The sequence below is a fragment of the Callorhinchus milii genome, unplaced genomic scaffold (genome assembly GCF_018977255.1).
Source record: "Callorhinchus milii isolate IMCB2004 unplaced genomic scaffold, IMCB_Cmil_1.0 Scaffold10, whole genome shotgun sequence".
Lineage (NCBI taxonomy): Eukaryota > Metazoa > Chordata > Chondrichthyes > Chimaeriformes > Callorhinchidae > Callorhinchus > Callorhinchus milii.
Window position 1 is genome coordinate 11407316 of NW_024704751.1, and position 20655 is coordinate 11427970.

General features: G+C 46.3%; 2 protein-coding genes across 5 annotated transcripts in view; both read right to left on the reverse strand.

Moving 5' to 3' along the window:
• Positions 1-8437, reverse strand: part of rnf19b (ring finger protein 19B) — a 33614-nt gene extending 25177 nt beyond the window's left edge. Inside the window, exons 1-3 of one of the 2 annotated variants that reach the window (XM_042338735.1) lie at positions 8323-8437; positions 4055-4105; positions 3330-3558 (exon numbers count right to left, since the gene is read on the reverse strand). The gene's annotated coding sequence lies outside the window, so the exon portion shown is untranslated. The remainder of the gene's footprint in view (positions 1-3329; positions 3559-4054; positions 4106-8322) is intronic. The other variant, XM_042338736.1, reaches the window with a different exon arrangement.
• A 1437-nt stretch (positions 8438-9874) lies between these two features.
• The window catches only part of ak2 (adenylate kinase 2), an 11413-nt gene continuing 632 nt past the window's right edge, over positions 9875-20655 (reverse strand). For 2 of the 3 annotated variants that reach the window (XM_042338364.1, XM_042338363.1), the window contains exons 2-6: positions 18431-18556; positions 17908-18018; positions 15579-15673; positions 15126-15198; positions 14047-14472 (exon numbers count right to left, since the gene is read on the reverse strand). In XM_042338364.1, the coding sequence (XP_042194298.1) occupies positions 14251-14472; positions 15126-15198; positions 15579-15673; positions 17908-18018; positions 18431-18505 (576 nt within the window). In that variant the 5' untranslated portion in view covers positions 18506-18556 and the 3' untranslated portion in view covers positions 14047-14250. 3 annotated transcript variants of the gene reach the window in all.

Consider the following 20655-nt stretch of genomic DNA (forward strand, 5'->3'; position numbering starts at 1 on the left):
AAAAAAAGGTTCAGTTCTTAAACTGCATCGAACGTCTCTCTCTCTCTCTGCTCTGACATGTCCTGTTTCCCCCCCAAGAACACCAGGCATGTGATGATATCACACACACTCTGAAGGTGCAGTTAGAGCAGACAGCATTATACATCAATAATAATAATCCTTGCATTTAATGCAGCGCCTCATCGCGTCTTCAAGACGTCTCAAAGGATGTACTGTAAAGTGTAGTGACTCTGTTTTGTGCGCACATCTATATTATACGAGACTCTCAACAACGGGATAAGGCGTTGTATCAAGCGCAAGGATTTTTATTATTATCACACACTCCCCTCCGCCACTAAGTGAACAAGCCAAGGTTTTTGACATACACGGTGACACCGGGTTCCTGATCACTAACGCAGTGCTTAAGGGGCTGCAGATTAGTATCTTTACAGCTTCTTGCAGGTTTCCTGTGTCAGTTATAGGTACAGGTTGCGAGGCCGTGGCCAGTATAAAAATGTAAGCGTTTAATTTCCTGTGAGCCGTGCCACAGATTGACAGGACGATTGTTGTCATGGCTGGAAATCGGGTCTGGAACCACGCCTAAAAAAGCCACCAGAAAACTGATGAAATCCTTTACCCTGACAGTCTCTCCTCATCACAGACCCAAGCTGAGAGCCTCTGAGAGATGAAGGCTATTATTCACACACACATACGCACGCACATACGCATACACGCACGCACACACCCGCTCATGCACGCGCAGATTCATACACACACACTCTGTTCCACCATTCTATACGATCATGGCTGATCTGTACCTGAATTCCAATCACCCACCTTTGCCTCATATCCCTTGATCCCCTGACCTAACAAACATCTCTCAACCTCAAAAATGTTGAATGGATACAGCCATAATCCACAGCCTTTTGGGAGAGGGAGAGAGAGAAAGTTCCTGATTTCCACTAGCCTTTTTGTGTGTGAAAAACTGCCTCCTGATTTCACTCCTAAATGGCCTGGCTCTAATTTTAAGATGATGCTCCCCCTGTTCTGGATTTCCCCACCCACCAGAAGAAATAGTTTACTCTCTGTAGTTACCCTATCAAATCTCTTTAGTATTCTAAAAAATCTCAATTAGATCAGCTCTCAGCCTTCTGAACTCAAACGTCACCCATCCCCTCCCGACCTCTAACCACGCATGCGGTGGAGATACTTTCAGTATCGCGATCAGTCACTGTAGCTGACCACTGACCAGAGGACATTGTCACAGCGGGTGTCTGACACACACGGAAACCCATCACCGTTGCTTAAGAGTATCCAAACCAAACTGAGAATTCCACATGGAATTCATCTCCCGTCTACACATGGAAATCCCAGAGATAGATTTTTGGAATGGAACGTGCTCTCTCTCTCTCTCTCCCCCTGGAGGGACACATCTGCTTACCTAATTCTGGAAAGCAGGTTGACAAGAGCCAAAGCTTGGGGGGACCCCAGAGTGTGCGTTGGGGTAACTGCTGGAGTCTAACCAGCTAAAACCGCATAATTTACCTTTGATAGCTTTCCGTGGCCAAACATGCACCTTGGACCAGTTCAGCTCCGAGGAGACCCCATTTATATCCCCCTCCCAACCAAGGAAGATAGAGAATACAGGATACATGCGTTACATCAATATATAATAAAATCCAAAATGATATAGGAAGCGACAAGTTATTTCAGGGAAAAATAGCAAAGGTTAAAGCTGTTCAATGGGGTTTGGCTGTGAGGGCGACAGTATTTAACACCAGAAGCAACAGTGGGTAATATTTTCTCCTCTAGTTGTCATGTGGGGGTTTAGCTCACAGATGGGAGTGCGTTATTGGTGCTGAACAAACAAACCGAAAGGGTGAAGTGGCCAATTCCCGGAAACAGATGGCTACAAGGAAACTGCGCCACACAGTGTACATCTGACAACTAAAACTCCCATCAAATCGAATCACCAAAATGCCAAATTACTTCCAGCGAAAGACTCTGGTTCCAGTGTCATCAGATCAAAGCAGATCTCGCCAACCCCCAAACAATCGTTAAACATTAACCCGTTGCTGCAAGTCAACAGTCAACAACAGCCCAAGTTTAGACAGTGCCTCTCAAGTGAAAGAAGGGCTTCAAAATAAAAACATGGATATTACACCGGGGCTGACCAGCATGTGGGGTGACATCTGAGCACTTCACAAAGACAGAATCAGTGGGGAAGGCGGAGAGGTACAGGGGGCGCACACTCGCACAAAATCTGCCTTAGCTTTTAAGTCTTTCTGGGTTTTCAAACCACGATAACCTGAGGAGGGACAGTTTACCTTCTACAGTAAAATACAAAAAAAGTTAATATTTCATTGGAATTAAATGCCATTGAAAATAATGACATAATCCTCTCCATCTTGAACCTTTCGAGGCTGTGTGTTGTAATCTGGCTGGAATAAACCAATCTTTTTGGTTCTGTTCCTCACAGACGTACAAACTGTATCCTCGCACAGAGTAGCTCTTTGTCAGATCACATTTAATGTTGGAGGCCAAATGTAGGATAAATGATGCTCTTATATAATATTAAGAAGAAGTGTGTTTACTGCAGAAAGCCTGAAACTGAAACTGTGAAGATTACATTTCATTTTCTACACAGAGACAAGGTGCTCCTGGTGCTCTCAAAGGGATTAATGCTTTACCAGCTGAGATTCAAGGGACAAAATTTCCAACACTCTTCAATGCAGTCTTTTATTTATCTATCTAAAAGAGGGTTAGACAGATGCTGCAGTGCACAAAACAGTTCTGAAATGTGTCTGGATCATTTCCCTCTTGTCCACCCAAATCTTACACCATCTGTTCACCGCTCAGAAGCTCTAACATTCATCAGAGAGTCTTTCTACATAGAACGGTTTCAATCAGTCAATCTATAAAGGGATCTTGTTACAATGATTTGATATAATCTCTGCATCGTAATCAATGGCATTATTAATAATAACTCTTGCCTCTATTATAGCGCCTTATCACATCTTCGAGACATCTAAAAAGCCCTCCACGGAACATACTGTGAAGTGTAGTGAACTGTATATTTTGTGTGCCAATTAAGCACAGCAGCGTCCCACAAACGGGTGTTGGAATGACAACGTGATAGCAATGACCCGCAAACAGCCACAAAATGAACGACCGATTTTATTCGGGGGGGGATTGTTGGCCAGGAAAACGAAACTCCCTTACGGATCCATTAGGAGGGATCTGTAACACCCACGTGGACAGGCAGACGGGACCCCAGTTCAATGTCTCAACAACAGTAATACGGCCACAACACGACAAGACCAGAATCGACGTTAATAAACATTACTCACAATTGCCCCAATGGCGCATCATCTTGGGAATCCCGACTCACAGCGCCGCATAGTGGTAGAGAAGCACTCTGCACCCTTGCGGCGGTTGAGCCAACGTTGGGTCAATGTTCACACGGTGTCCAGCAGATTAAGCTATTGATGGAGACGATGCCATTCATCGTGCGAGAGCCTGGTCATGGATTGCAGGTGATGAGACTATGTGATCGCAAGACACGCGAGTGACTGACGTCTGGAAAAGAGAAGCGATGGAGAGCGTGAATGAGAGAGACAGAGAGAGAGAGAGCGAGAGAAACCTTATAATAATAATCATCCTGGCATTTGATACAGCGCCTCATCGCGTCGCTGAGACGTCTCAAAGCGCTTCACGGGGTGCACTGTAAAGTGGAGTGATCATGTATTTTGTGGGTGAGACGCAGCAGCCAATTGCGCACTGCAGGGTCCCACAAACAGTCGTGGATTGAGTGACCGCATTTTTTTTGGGAAGGGAACTATAAAAAGCGATCCACCAAACGACTAACAACCACGTTCCTACTCACTGTTGAGTAAACGGAGAGCCGACAGAGAGAAGAGCTTCAGGAAACAGCGCAAAGACACCGCAGAGCGAGAGAGAGCGAGAAAGAGAGGGAGAGGGAAACAGTGCCACCCGAAGACTGGAGATGCGGAATGACGACGGTTGTGCCAACGGTTGAAAGCTGGTCCCTCGCTTGCTCGCGCTCTCCACTCACCCTGGAAGGCGAGCTCACTCCTGCCTACTCTGCTGTTGGAATTCTGCAGCCCTGCAACGACAATGAATACATAATTATAATAATAATAGTAATCCTTGCATTTGACACAGCGCCTTATCCTGTCTTCGAGACGTCTCAAATCGCTTCACAGAATACACTGCGAAGTGAATCGACTACATTTTGTGGGCGAATTAATCCTTCTATCCCTTTTTATATACCGTATCCAAACCATTGATTGCCGCACTTTAAGCGCAAACTCTAAAGAAGATCTGAAAGGCAGTTTGTTTAAAATCTGCCCACGTAAAGGATTCCATATCCATCACAAGGTGTTGTTCAGTGATCTGAAAATCCGACACCTCAGGTGTGTACAATGCTGGCAAGTCTTGCGCAGCGAGCAGTAACCCGCCTTCAACCTTGCAGGGGAGTAAATGAAACCACTTTAAACGCCATCTGGTTTCACATGTTTTCCATAAAGCTCAGTAACTCCATGCAGCCTCAATCGCCCATCTGCTTTATTACAGCAACCCCCCCCCCACCCACAGCCAATAGGAACCCTCTCCCTACCCCCACTCCCTCCCTGTACAACAATAAAGACATTGCATCTGTTAAAGTGTTCAATGCAACAGGCCCGCCAAGCCCAAATACACTGTAATTATTATTGATTGCTACACAGTCAAGCTCTGGACAGCAAAGTATGCATTGCTTCCTTTATATAACCATTTCTATGCTGTGCAAGTCTGGCTTGAGAGGGCCCATCCCATTTTTTTTCCTACCCAGAGAGTTTCCTACCCATCTGGATCGCACCACCTGAAAGAGTAGTGGAAAGGGAATTGGGAATGTACTTGAAAAGGAAAAATATGCAGGGCTATGGGGTGAGAGGGGGGAGTGGGACTAGTTTCGCCCACAAATATACAGTCAATTCACTTTACAGTATGTTCCGTGAAGCGCGTGGGACGTGAACAGCGCTATATCAAACGCAAGGATTATTATCCCTTAGAGTTGGCAGCTCTTTCAAAGAGTGGGCACAGGCACGATGGGCCGAATGGCCTCCTTCTGTGCTGTAAGATTCCATGATTCGACAATAGAGAGAAAAAGAGGCGAGAGAGAGAGAGAGAGAGGAAACTGAGTGTAGCACAATCATGGAGCGCGTGCTCACCAGCCTCGTTTGGCTGCATTAATATTTATGACTAAATTATTTCCTCTGTGCAGCACACAGCAGCAATCATCTTAGACGCAGCCTGCAGGTTACTATGGCAGCTAGTTTGTGCGATGCTCTACTCAGCCACAGAGCAACTGAATCAACTCGCAAATAGCGATGAAGAGGCTAGAAGGTAGCTTCAACAACAGATTAAATATCATCAGGAATCAGGGAAGCAAATGCTCACAGGGTCCACATCAACTTGGGTTGATACCAGCTCCTGTCACATAGGACCAACTATTGCCTCGAAGCAACGTTGCCCATAAAACACACAGTCAATCAATCCACTTTTTGTAATACAATCTGTCAAGCGCTTGGAGATGTCTCAACGACTTGATAAGGTGTTATGTCAAATGCAAGAATTATTATTATTATTATTAATTTACAAAAGACAACAGTGGTCAACTAAACCGGGAGGGAAAGCTTAAGGGCGATGAGGGCGCCTTCGACCATACATTTAGTCAGGTTAAGTGGTTAAAATGAAGTCAGATAAGATGCACTGTTAATTACCAGCAAATCACTTCTCGATGAATTCACAGCAATCAGTGAACCTTCACTGTGGGAATGTGGGCAAGAGTCAGTGACACTGACTTACTGTCCTGATCGTCCCTCAACACCTGCTTTGTCAGCCACGAGAGAAGCCACGACTGAACAAAACCCCGCGGGGTCAATTTGAACTGTGCCGTTTATATCTACAAAGCAACCCGCGGCCCGGTGGTTGGGAGGGTGTGTGTATGTGTGTGGAAACTCTGGATTGCTCTTCCTCAATCCCTCCGCCTTGCCCCCTCCTTCCCTCCGCACCTTCAAATCCCGCCTAAAGATCTTTTTTTGATCGTGCTTATGGTCACCTCCCCCGTCCCCATCTCTCGTTGTCAGACTCCGCCACTGCCAAGGACGCTACCCCTTGTGACGGGTGCTATATAAATGCAAGTTGTTGTTGTCTGTGTGTGTCTCCTACAGCGTTGCTCTCCCACCCAACAGTAGCGCTGACATCAGGTACTCATTCTCTCCCCCACCATCTGCTCCCAAACTCATCATTCCAGGGTCTAGGGACGGTCCTGACAGTCCCCCACCCTAAGTGCCTCTCCTCCCACAGTCAGTCCGTCCTGAATTCATCACCAATTGTAAGGATGCAGAACAACTTTGACCTGAAACACACTCGCCAAGCTGCCGCTGCAGCAAATCCAATACAACAAGTGTGTTAATGAACAGTTTCTGAAGTCACTGAAATGTAAGTGCAGAAACTGGACAAGTTTAGAATATAACTAGGGCAGCGTATATGGAAACTAGATGATTGACTAAACATTAGAGTACTTTAAGCCATTAAAGCCTGGCACGGTGCTCGCACCCTCGCCTCGGAATTAGAAAGTTGTGGGTTCAAACCCCACATCAGGACTTGAAGTCCCATAGACTGAGCTGACACTCCAATGCAATGCTGGGGTGGGGGGGTGGGGGGAGGGTGTTGCATTGTCAGAAGTGCTGTCCTTCAGTTGAGATGTTTAACCCCGGTTCCGTCTGCCTGTTCAGGCATTGTTCGAAAAGAGAAGGGAGATTTTTTCTCCCGGTGTCCTGGCCAAGAACCCTCCCCAAATGAAAAATTGGTCACCCCATCTCCATGGCTCTTTGTGGGACACAGTTGTGTGCATATTGGCTGCCGCACTTCACCCACAGAATAACGTCACTTCACCATAGATCCTGTGAAGGATACCGCTTGTCAAATGCAAAGATCATTATTTTTATTATCTTGGTTATTATGCACCAGAGCGCCCAGGAGGGGGAAAAAAAGACATCCTGGATAAATGTGATGTGAGTGGAAATAGACCTAAAAATCATAGAAAGGAGGTTGCTATTCACCCTGTCGTGCCTGTGCCAGCTCTGTGAAAGATATACAATTAGTCCCACTCCCCCGCTCCGTCCCCATAGCTCTGCAAAATTTTTATTTTCAGGTATCTATCCAAGTCCCAAAACCGCATCACGGGGTTATATCTGAACCTTGTCTTTTGAGCGAGTGAGTGAGTGAGTGAGTGAGCGAGTGAGCGAACATACAGACGAACATGTATACAGGTTCCATTAGCAACTCAATATACAGTAATATACACACATGTACAACAGACACGCTGGTGGGCTTTTTCGCAGAATAAACAAGAGGAAACATCTATCACGCCCACTCCCAGAAGGTTCGGTCCATCCTCATGACAATTTGAACAGGAGGGGGGGAGAGGGGAGGGGTCGCTTTAACAACAGCTTTCCCCGAGAATCCTCCATGCAAGTGTAGTACGGATCACTGCCGATAACGGACGCACAGGAGAGAGAGAGATGTTCAATCAAAAAAAAATGCCCTTTTTGCAACATTTCGTCCATGTTCGAAAGACATAAAAGATAATAATAATATTAATAATCCTGGGATTTGATACAGAGCGTTATCACATCGTTGAAGATGTCTCAAAGCGCTTCGCAGGACATACTGTTAAGCGAATCGACTGTATATTTTGTGGGGAGGAGGGAGGGAGGGAGAATGGAATATAAAAGCGATGTAATCCGCAGACTGGAATTGTCATTACAAAGTGTGTGGAGGGGGGGGGGGGGCATTAAAAAAAGGGGAATGACTGGTGTGGTGTTATTTTAAATGCTAAAACAACAATAAAATAATTCATTTTCTATTTATATGACAAAAATACAAAAACCGTTCCCCCCCCCCACCCCATTCCCTCCCCCCTCCCTCCCTCCACCGCTGTGCTTCTGATCTGTGTGTGGGGATTTTCCAGGAGGAGGAGGAGGTTCTGTGCACATCTTTTTGGGAGGTTTAAAAGCAGGGATTACGGTCTCGCGCTCTCTATGTAGAAAGAAAAAGCCTTGAGGGGGGGAGTGGGGGGACCGGAGAGCAGAGAGGGGGGAACGGGGGGGGGGAAAGGGGTGATGGGGAGGATAAGGGGTGGGGGGGAGAGGGAGCGAGGGAGAGGGGGTGTGGGGGTGTGTGTGGGAGGGAGGGAGGGAGGGGGTGTGGGGGGGGGAGGGAGGGAGGGAGGGGAGGGGGTGGGGGTGTAATAAAGTGCCCCCCCGGTGCACTCACCGCCGGTGGTGTCGGAGTCGCGGGTCTCGGGCTACATTGTTGCCGTCTCCTCCTCTTCCGCTCCGACTGTACCGCGGACTCTCCGCCGCTTTTGATACATTGGGGGATACATTGGGCCACTGCGCGGATGCGCGAAGCTTTGTGACGTCACAAAAGGGCACTCCCCCCCCTCTCCCCCCCCCCGTGTGGCTGAGGAACCCCCCCCGTGACGTCATTCCCTCTGGCAAAGGCACCACTGGGGTAGAGGGGGAACTCCCCCCCACCCCTCCCCCAGTCCCCCCTCACCCCCCGCCACTCCCCTTGTTTCCCCTCCACCCCCCCCCCCCCCACTCCCCCTGTCCCCTCCCCCCCACTCCCCCTGTTCCCCCCCACTCCCCCTGTCCCCCCCCCCACTACCCGTTCCCCCCCCCACTCCCCCTGTCCCCTCCCCCCCACTCCCCCTGTCCCCTCCCCCCACTCCCCTGTCCCCTCCCCCCACTCCCCCTGTCCCTCCCCCCCACTCCCCCTGTTCCCCCCCCACTCCCCCTGTTCCCCCCCCCACTCCCCTGTTCCCCCCCCACTGCCCCTGTTCCCCCCCCCACTCCCCCTGTTCACCCCTCACCCCCCCCCCACTCCCCCTGTTCACCCCTCACCCCCCCCACTCCCCTGTTCACCCCTCCCCCCCCCCCACTCCCCCTGTTCACCCCCCCACTACCCCTGCCCCCCCCCCCACTCCCCCTGTTCACCCCTCACCCCCCCACTCCCCTGTTCCCCCCCCCACTCCCCCTGTCCCCTCCCCCCCACTCCCCTGTTCACCCGCAGCAGTGTGTCCCCAGAGAGGTTTTTTTTTCAAACAATACATATATTTTTAGCATTTTTGTTTGAGAATACGGATTCCCCCCCCCACTCACCCCACCCCCAATTTTCACGCCTTCCGTGCGTTGCAATTACAGCTTCTTTTTCCAATCCGGGGACGGTCTCACGTCGCTTCGCCCGATTTACAGAATCGCACAGTGACTGTCGTTGTTGGTCCACTGCGATGTTGCGCCTCTCCACCCCTCCCACTCCCCCCAGGCGGCTCTGTTTGATAAGAGTAAGGTTTGGGGCAAAGAACGTGAGCATTCAGTTCCACAACTATGACCTGGAGAGAAGCACGTTCTCACTTTTCAGATGTCGGAAGACAACGGTTGGAGAATTGAACGCTCACAAATTTTGATTTAACGGTCAATTTCCACAATATCTTATCACTGAACACTTCCGACACCGTTTAATATTTTAATATATATATTTTTTCTTACATGAGCCAAGGTAACAAAAGGGCCACAAAACAATTATGCTGAGGTTACGAGTGTAATATTTAAGTCCTTTAAGAGACTGAAGGTTTCATATTGGAAAGGATGGAAGCTTCTCTAATGCACTCCAAGATATTTTGTTTTTTCCAGGTAGCTCTTTGATTCCTGATTATAATTATGCTGTAAACTTATACAATGTTCCACCCAAATATGAAAATAGATGTAATGAATGAGTCATTAACTCTCAACACAGAAATCTGCATGAAACTTCATTACACTTTACCAATAGTCAAAAAATTTTACTGGAAGATGGCATTGCAAATCATTCTCAACATCACCCACAATGAGGAAATCAACCATCTTTGCATCCACAACAAGAAGAGTATTGCATTCATCTTTATTAGAAAAATAGGGAAAAATAGAAGCTTTGCATGTCAATGTTTTTTCCTATGTTATGAAACCTGCATAAATGCCAATGCAATTTATCAACTACACTTGCACAATCCACCAGCCCCTCCAATACTGAGATAATTAATAACTGGATAGCTAAATTGCACTTAGGTATAATCCACCACCAAACAACTCCCCCCACCCCCCCCCCAACACTATGTAAACAGATAGTTTATGAACTTGAGATCTGGGTACACTGTGGCTTGTCCCTGGCATCATAAATTTTCAGGTGGCTGAAATAAAAACAAAAGACGAAAACAAATTGAGTTAATTTTGAAGTTGGGAGGATTTACATTTCGACAGTGAGAATCGTCTGGGCGTTTAATAAAAGGAGATTGGCAATAACCTTAGGACATCACGTTAGTCAGCTCACCGCATACATAAATGAAGTGTAAATCCAAATAATGTATGTACCCGCGTTATGGAAACATTTACCAAATCTTTCAGTCAATGAACAACCTTAGAGTAAAACATCACAACAAAAACACACTGCATAATTACTGCAGCGGATACAGTATTCTGACAGAACATGCACATCCGTACAGAACTCTCAATAAATCACATCTTCTCCACAATATAGCCTCCCTTGCTAACATCTACTCTATAAGGCTGCCGCAAAGGTCACTTCATATTTTCTCAAGAGTAATTTCTGAGCCCTATTCAGACACACACACAAAAAAAATCATTGCTTCAATCAAAATGTTTTCCTTTAATAAGACAAATAAGACGCCAAGACCTAAGGCAATCACAAATCTTGTAATCGACTTGGGACGGCACAGGTAGTTTATAGGTCACATCAGATCTCCCCGAGCTCTCAAAATGTCACTCGTGCTCTTCACCTCACACCCTGACCGATTTGGGAGTCTTGATTCTTTCTACAGACGTACAGTTCTACAGCTGTAGCGGGACTGTGCCCACTTGTCTATTGTTCATATGTAGGACTCAACAAGGGAGCATTATGGCACTATTCCACTGTGGTGCGGCATTAGACCCGAGCCCAGTCTGTACAGATCAGCCACGATCTTATAGAATGGTGGAACAGATTTGAGGGGCTGAACAGCCGCCTCCTGCTTCTAAAGCGGGTACTTTTCAGTGTCGAGCCACTGGAATGTGAGGAGGAATTCCCCTCCCTAACCAAATTGGGAGAAAAGCTGAGCGAGGAAAGAAAGATATAAATATAAACTTGCTTTTGCTTGACACAAAATGCACTGAAAGTTCTAACCGCAGTCACATTCCACCCTTACGCCAAACACTGAGATCAAACTGAGCGTGAAACTGATCTGTTTTGCCCGCAAAATACACAATTCACTTTACAGTATATCCTGTGAAGCGGTTTTGTTACGTCTCGAAGACATAATAACTTGCTATGTCAAATGCAAGAAATATTATTATCGTCACCCGGAAAAGAATTCTGAGCTGATTAGCTGTGACAACATTTCAGTGGAAGTGAGAGGGAGAGAATCTTCCTATTTGGAGGTGATTTAAATACTTATTTTTAAAAAAAAGTCACTTCTGAGAACGTGAATCTTTTTCACAAGTGCTCTGAGACACTACCCTGCGTGAGGGGTGCTGTATAAATGGAAGTCGTTGTTGGGGCGATGAGGTTTCCCCAATGCAAATTCTTGAAAAAGCTTAACAATAACCCAATCTGACAACCAACGTGGGCAAATTTGGATATTATATTCAATTCCAGGAAAAGAAATACACCGATTTACATTTCCTGATCTGAAATGACAAAGAGATTTCCTCTAAAGACTTGATGTTTATTCAGAACGTTCCTCGTTCTTACAGAAATACAGGAAATACTAGTTTCAAAATAGAGGTGTAAAAAAAGCAACAAAAAAAAGTACTGTACTGGGCTTAGAAAATGACAAGCAGCAATATGCAGAATTATGAACAAAATGAACACATTTAATTTAAGAGTGTTACAGTAAACCTCACATAAGTTGCATCAGTTGGGACCGTAAATTTAATATGACTTATGCAAAGTATGAGTAATGGCAAACCTGCAGAGAATGTAATAATCTTGGAACGGGACTCGGGCAGATGTACTACTTGGGCAATTTATACAGATCAGACTTATGTGAGTTCCTCTGTACTTATGAAACCACAATAATAGCATTAGGGTCACATAGCACTAACAAAGTTATGCTTTTAAAAGTAACCCCATATTTTGAGAGGCAAAGAAATAGGAAGTAAACTGACAACAGCAAATTCAAGGGCGTAAAAGCAGTAAAGTAAGCTCGACAGATCAGAATGGTGACAGGATCAGGAAGAGCGTGGAATAGGAGAAAGAAAGCACATAAAATGGACCCGAGCCAGGTGGTCAAAAAAAAAGCAATCTGCCAATCGACTAACAACCGAGTTCCTACTAGACGTGGGTATGGAGTAAGGAAACCCGCCTAAGGTTTTGCCTTAGCGTTTTAAGTTCAGTATTTTAACGTAATGTCCCACCCAGGCCTCTGACCACCATTGCTATGGAAAAGTTGAGGGGAAGAAACAGGAATCTTAAGAGAGATTTAGAGTTTGAGGGAGAATTAGAAAGAGATAGAGACTAAAATAAAATCCAACACCATTAACAATCAAAGTCTTTGAAGGCAGGATGGGAGAGGGAGCTCCAAGATGTTCCAGTGAGGATGGATAAGGAGGACATCTCGCTCAGAACAGACCAATCCTCCAATTCTCAGCTAAACGTAATCAAATAGAAAAATAATTCACTAATTCTGTTACGTTTTGAGTCAGTCAGAGATAAAATATTTGACCAATAAGCTACTACCTACCATGAAAGAGACACCAATTGCTGTTACCACCTTATGGCTTGAGCTCTATCCCAGAGCAAGACCTCTGTGAGAGGATTTACAAATCTCCTTCCCCCCTCCAATAATCCCCAATGTTTCAGGCAAACTCTCAACCTACACTGGATTTTAATTCTGATAATAATTATCCTTGCATTTGATACAGCGCCTTATCACATGGTTTGAGACGTCTCAAAGAGCTTCATAGGATATACCGTATAGTGAATTGACTGTGTATTCTGTGAGCAAATGCTGGAAATTGGAAGGGAATTCACAACAGATCCATCAGGCAATGAACAAGAAAACTGTGATGCTTCACCCGAGCAGAATTATTAACCAACTTGTCTTTCATGTTCAGATAACGATTGTTTGCTGTGGTTTCCTATCATTTCTCTATTTTTTACTGTGAGACGTACTATACAACCTTGAAGCCAAGGATCGCCAAATGGTTAGACAGTTGATTTCTCACATTCATTTACAGTCTGAAGGGAAAAAAGTTTTCAGATTTGAACCATTGACACATCAGAGGTAACATCAATCATAGGAGGACCCGTTTGTGAGCAACAGGTTTTCTTAACATAGCGACAGACCGGACTGAACTTCAGGGCACTTACAGAAACCCAGACCGATTGACAACGGTTGCCAAATTTCTAATCTGTAGCAGTTCTTTGAGGAAAGATATGCAAACAGAACAAGTTTTCCGGGCCTTTTGAATCTCAGTAAATCTCACATAAGTCGTATCAGTTGGGATCATACATTTCAGATAATTTATGCAAAGTAGGAGCATAACAACAACATGGACTTATTTCGTGCCCTCCACACAGGGTAGTGTCTCAGAGCGCTTAAATAATTATACTATTAAATAATAGTATAGTATAAATAATAGGAAATAATTCAAAGGGACTTGAGCAGATGGAGTCCTGTAGCTCAGTGGTTAGAGCACTCGCTTTGCAAGTGAGAGACCTGAGTTCAATTCCAGGCAGAGGGTGAAACCTTGGGCAAGTTTCCTTACTCCACACAGAGCCTAATAATAATCCCTCTAAAATAAAACAATAATAAATTGGTCATTTTCAATCTACGACTGTTTATGGGACATTGCTGTGCGCAATTGGCTGCCGCGTTCGCCCACAAATGTACAGTCAAGTCACTTTACAGTGTGTTCTGTGAAGCACTTTGGGACGTCCTCCCGACGTGAAAAGCACTATATCAAATGCAAGGATTATTATTATTATGTATGACTGAGGCTATTATAAGATTTATACAGATAGGACTTATGTGAGTTTCACTTTGGAACAACTGTCTTTGAGTTACCAATGCCCAAAGTAAGTCCTGTTCATTCATTATTTGACAGCCTGCCTAACATTACAGACTGGTGGGCCAATAGGAGACACAGAAACATCATTGGGATCAGATCAGACAAACATAACCAGGTCCTTACATGTGACTTCGCTGAAGGCTGCTAGAATGTTAGTGAAAACAACATCCGGAGACTGAGATGCATCGACTGCGGTGTGGAGCCCTTTGTTCTGGTAATAGGCGATCAGAGGGGAGGTCATGGTGTGGTAAGCCACCAGCCGAGACTTCAACGTTTCCTCATTGTCATCTGAGCGTTTCATCAGGGGTTCGCCGGTCACCTGAACCCGGCGACAGACAAAGTTAATATAACTGTGCGGTGTGAAGCCAAGTGCAGCCATCGTGCCGTTTAGAGACTTACAATAATGGCAAAGCAATGAACTGAGCCCATCCCTATCCCAAACGGCTGGTCAACCAAGTAATTGCACTTGACCCTGTTAGAAGGTTTAGAGTTCCAAAGAGCAATTTCAGGAAGATACCACGAGGTATTTACTTTAACCAGAGGATAACTACCGATAGGAACAGGTTAGCAGGAAGGTTGAGGCTGGGACGCTGCACTAGTTAAAAAAAAAACACAACAGCTTGATGCTGAGTGGGAGATCGGCACTTTGGGTGTTCTGGAAAGATGAGATTAAATAGCCAAAGAACCTTCTTCATCCAAACCTCTCTTATTGAAGGAGTCAGAATGAATGCTTTGTGACTTAACATTGGTTTTACTAGTTTGATTAATTCCCAACAAAAAATTTCCACCCTACAAATTCCTGGATGCTTAGAAGAAATGTTACTAGTTGGGCAGCTCTTCCAAAGAGCCGGTACAGGCACGATGGGCCGAATGGTTTCCCTCGGTGCTGTAGGATTCTATGAACTGTCTATAATGTTAACTACATGAGGAACGCGCAGCACTGATGAGAATGCAACAATTCTCGATACGTACGTCATCTTTCATCGGCACTTTGGGCGGGTTGAATAGTTTGTGGTAGGATCGGCCGCTGGGTTGGTGGATCAGCCTGTGAAGAAGCAAACGCTGTTACAACAGTATTGTGGAACTCCATCCCAGTCCCTCTGCCTCGCTCCCTCCCTCCCTTGCCTCCTTCAAGGCCCATCGCAAGCCCCTCCTCTTCGATCGCGCTTTCAGTCACCCTCCTACCCCCACCCTTCCTGAACCCAACCCCCAGCTCGGGTCCAAACCCCCGACTGTCCAGTGCCTTGGGACGTCCTCCCGGTGTGAAAAGCGCCGTGTAAATGGCATTTGATGTTGTTGTACTTGCCTCATATTGTCCTGGAAGTCTAAGCAACGCATCTCAGAATTGACCTTTCATTCGAATCCATGTTTCACGTGACCTGGTAAAGGGTAACTTGCCATATGTAATACAAAACGATAAGGTACCTGCCACAGATCCTTTGCACCAGCAAGTTATCATCAACATTAAACTCAATCACCGAGTCCAGCTTCTCAGAACGCTTTTTCATCAGCTCATCGAACTGTGACGAGAGAAGCAAAGAGGAAAAGGTTACGTTGTCTGTTTGGCAAAGTTACTTGCGGGTGAAACCTTAGGCAAACTTTTACATGCAGCAGAACGACAGAGTTAATTAAGGCAGTGTCTTATTCTCAGTTCAACAAAACCCTTATTCTCTCCCATTGAAGGGCAGAGGGAGATAAACAAGTTGACAACTCTTTGTCCTCTACAAAGCTTACACCTCACCCAAATTGCCATCAATCATGTACAAGTCCTGTAGCTCAGTGGTTAGAGCACTCGCTTTGCAAGTGAGAGACCCGAGTTCAATTCCAGGCAGAGGGCCAAACCTCGGGCAAGTTTCCTTACTCCACACAGAGCCTAATAATAATCCCTCCAAAACCAAAACAATAATAAATTGGTCATTTTCAATCTACGACTGTTTGTGGGACATTGCTGTGCGCAATTGGCTGCCGCGTTCGCCCACAAATATACAGTCAATTCACTTTACAGTGTGTTCTGTGAAGCGCTTTGGGACGTCCTCCCGACGTGAAAAGCGCTATATCAAATGCAAGGATTATTATTATTATTATTATTATTATTATTATTATAAGGCTTCTGGTTGCGCATTACCAGGATATTGAACCACAGAGGAGAGCCCGATTGTGTTCTCACACAACATTCACACCCCCGTCGGTTAGCAACGAGGAACAGAATCCTTGGCTGATATTACCTGGGATGTTAATAATAATAATCCTTGCATTTGATACAGCGCCTTATCACGTCATTGCGACGTTTCAAAGCGCTTCATAGGGATATACCGTAAAGTGTAGCGACTGTGTATTTTGGGGGTGAAACATCCAATAGAGGCTTAACCGCTGGTATCTCCGTGGCTGAGATGACCGATTGACAAAAAGGAATTAAATCAGCTGACTCAGCACATAGCGAGGTGATCAAGTCAGGGACCCACGGTGTGTTAATCTCAGCATCGCTCCTCATTTAGCGTACACCACATGAAGCACCCCTGGAAACAGGAAGCATCCGACGGCGGAGAAATACTGGCCCTCACCCAAAAAAAACACACACAAGAAGAGCTCAAACCATAACGTTGCCACATCGCTGGATCCTTTGCAAAACTGACAAGTCACAACAGGGAAATATGACTCAGTGTTAGGGCGTAGCTAAAGATAATCACTCATACCACATTCTGAACCGGCCAGCTAAAACCTACCTGCCTTCACTGCCTGTAGTTGCTGACTCTACACGGTGCTGGGTTTCTGCTGTTGGAAGGGGAGCGAGCTCTCCATGATACGGCAAGCACCACACCCGCCACATCGTGTACACGGGGAGCACTGCAGGACATTTATCACTGGCGGGCGGGTGGGTCGGTAACCCGAGGACACCGATTTAAAATAGCCGGAGGGCAAGTGAGGAGAAATGTCTCCATACCGCGAGTTGTTGGGAGCTGCAATGCGTTGCCTGAAAGGCCGGTGGAAGCCGATTCTACAACAACTTTTAAAAAGCGAAGTAGATAATTATTTAGGGAGGACAAGTTTGCAGGTCTATGGGGAGAGAGGGGTTGATCAGGGCTATAGGGGGAGAGGGGTTGATCAGGGCTATGGGGGGAGAGCGGGGGAGAGGGATTGATCAGGGCGATGGGGAGAGAGCGGGGGAGTGGGATTGATCAGGGCTATGGGGAGAGAGCGGGGGAGTGGGGTTGATCAGGGCTATGGGGAGAGAGCGGGGGAGTGGGCTTGATCAGGGCTATGGGGAGAGAGCAGGGGAGTGGGGTTGATCAGGGCTATGGGGGAGAGGGGGGAGTGGGGTTGATCAGGGCTATGAGGGGGGAGTGGGGGAGTGGGGTTGATCAGGGCTATGGGGAGAGAGCGGGGGAGTGGGCTTGATCAGGGCTGTGGGGAGAGAGGGGGGAGTGGGTTGATTTGGAAGCTCTTTTCAAAGAGCCGTCACAGACACGATGGGCCGAATGACCTCCTTCTGTGCTGTATAATTCTATGACTGATCCGCAATGTTCTCTGTTGGCCTTTTTTTCCTCCTCTCCTCCCGAGGTCACCAACCCTTCCTCTACTACAAGCACCGGAAACACCAATCAAGAACATGTATTTTGTTGGACGACCATAAAAGTTGGCCACCACTGCTCTATATCAACCTTGAAGTCCATTTACGCCTGCACTTAGAGGTGGTAATTCTGCTACAATCTCGTCTTGCTCTGCCATATGTTTGGGCCAGCAAGCCCCAACGTACCCTCTCTGCCTGCTTCACGGTGCGTGGGAATCCATCCAACAGGAATCCATTCTTGCAGGGTGGAGTGTCGAGGTTATTGTCAATCAGCTCCACAACCATTTCATCACTCACCTAAAGGCAGACACATTAAAGTTGACATTAAAACAATTTCAGAGAGACACTTACCGAAAAGATAAAGCCAGTCTTTCACTTCATATTAAAACACCATATTTCCCCGTAAAGCTCTGCAAGACACCGTCTATGGGGCTAATAGATGCAAGTTGTTGTAACAAGTTTTCGGGCTTTAAGTATAAAAATACAAGAAGTTTATTACAGGGGCAAATAAGATTTTTTAATATTTATATACTCCGCCAAATTCTGGACAGAGTGGAACTGGAGTCTCTTAATTAAGCAAGCGAGTATCAGACGTGCCCGACTGACTAAAAATAAATCACAGATTATGTGTTGCTTGTGCAGCGTAGTGCCAGGAGGTGGAAACCTCCACACTGTTCCCGAAGCTCACACAACAGCACACGGCACTTACCAACTTCCCAGCGTTCATGGTTTCGCTCAGTCGCTTCCCCAGTGGCGATCCAGAAGCCACCATGGATCTCAGCATGTCACCCGTCGCTAAGTGACAGACGGAGTAATGGTCAGCTAGCCTCTTGGCCTAAAATAAAACCAACAAAGAACAGAGAAATCAGCAAATACAGTGTATAATTAGGTACTGTTGAACACTGCAGACCTTCAACACAAAAACAGAAGTGGCCGTTATGGGGAGAGAGTGGGGTTGATCAGGGCTATGGGGAGAGCGCGGGGGGAGTGGGTTGATTCAGAAGCTCTTTTCAAAGAGCTGGCACAGACACGATGGGCGGAATGGCCTCCTTCTGTGCGATATAATTCTACGATTCCCACCTTTGCTCCGTATCCCTCGATACACTGACCTAATTAAAATTCCAACATTGCAATTGAGTCACCACTTCAAAGTCTCCATTTTACAGCTTGAACATACAGTGTTGTTATACCTTCCAAAGGGGGTCATTAAAGAGGGCCCAGTAGTGGTTACTGGGGCTGACTTCCCTCTCCCTGACCATAGGGTTTCTGAGGTGAACCACGGAGAGTACCCTGGATCTCCCACGAAATCAACCCTGACAAAAACTAAGTTGGGAAATGAAGACCTGAAATGCTTCATCTCCGAGAGGAATTACAAACAGAAACGAGGTTTAAAATCAATATTTTTTTGAAGGGGAGAAAAAGATTGCAAAGTTCACCCACAAATATACTGTTTTCAGCAATAATAATAAGAATAATCCTCGCATTTGATATAGCGCTTTTCACGTCAGGAGGACGTCCCAAAGCGCTTCACGGAACACACTGTAAAGTGAATTGACTGTATATTTGTGGGCGAACGCGGCAGCCAATTGCGCACAGCAATGTCCCACAAACAGTCGTGGATTGAAAATGACCAATTTATTATTGTTTTGGGTTTTGGAGGGATTATTATTAGGTGTGGTACTCACAGCTTCCATGCATTGAACTACAGTGAACTCTACAGACATAAAGTGCATGAATATCAAGTTATAACTTTTAGCCTTTAAAAGTCAAACAGTGCTACAATTGAGCTTTTCCCAGATGTGAAGTGGTATGAGCAGATTTCCATAGAGGACTTGCTGGACATACAAAATAATGCAGTGATCGTTATGAAATGTATTGCAGACATTGATGTATAATGTAAAGATGGACCAAGAACAAACAATTCCTGCACGGATTTGTCCACTTTAACCAATATAGACAAAAACACAACTGAGAACTTCAGATATGTTTGGCAGTGTACCTCAATACACGATCAAACGGGCAGTAAAACCGAAAGATGCTATTCAGCCATTATGGGCTCAGTGCTGGTAAAACTTGTTAAAAAGCACATTTTCTTTGACAAGGAGCCAAAGTACCGCTGAAGCATTTGGAGATGTTTTGACCCATTGTCAAAAACAACAAGAACATGATTGCATTTATAGAGCGCCTTTCACGTCGGGAGGACGTCCCAAGGCGCTGGACAGTTGGGTCGGGACCCGAGCAGTGGGGAAATGCTCAGGGTGAGGGGAGGGAAGGGAGGGAGCGAGGGGGTAGAGAGTCGAAAGGGGAGCTGAAGACATGGTTGAAGAGAAAGGTCTTGGAAGGAGGAAAGGGAGGAAGCGGCGAAGGCACTGGGGGGGATGGAGTTCCAGAGCCTGGGGGCTGAGAGGCTGAAGGCCCGGCCACCGATGGGGGCTTCAGTCGGGCAATGTAACATCTTAAGAAAAGCAAATGGGGAAGAGGCAGTGGGTAAAACCCGAAGCGTAATGTAATATAATATAATATAATACACAATAAGCCATTAGCGGTTATAATCAGTTTCCAGTGCCACCGCCTGAACTCTCAACTTGAACTACATTTAACTGCTGCACCTGAAATAAAAACCTTTCACTGAAACTCCACCCAATCCCTCCCAGAACCACAACCGACAGAGGGTGGAAATGAACAGAACGCCTTCACAGATTGTTTTAGGGGCAAAAGAGTTTAGGAGGCGAGTGAATAGGAAGAGAGGAGAGAGGGGGAGAGGGGGATAGGAGGGGAGAGGGGGGGGGAGAGGAGGGGCGTGAGAGGGAGGGGGGGTAGAGAGGGGAGAGGAGGGGTGAGAGAGGTGGGGGGAGAGAGGGAAGAGAGGGGAGGAGGGGGGGGAGGAGAGAGGGGAGAGGGGGAGGGAGAGGAGTGAGAGGGGGGAGGGGGGGG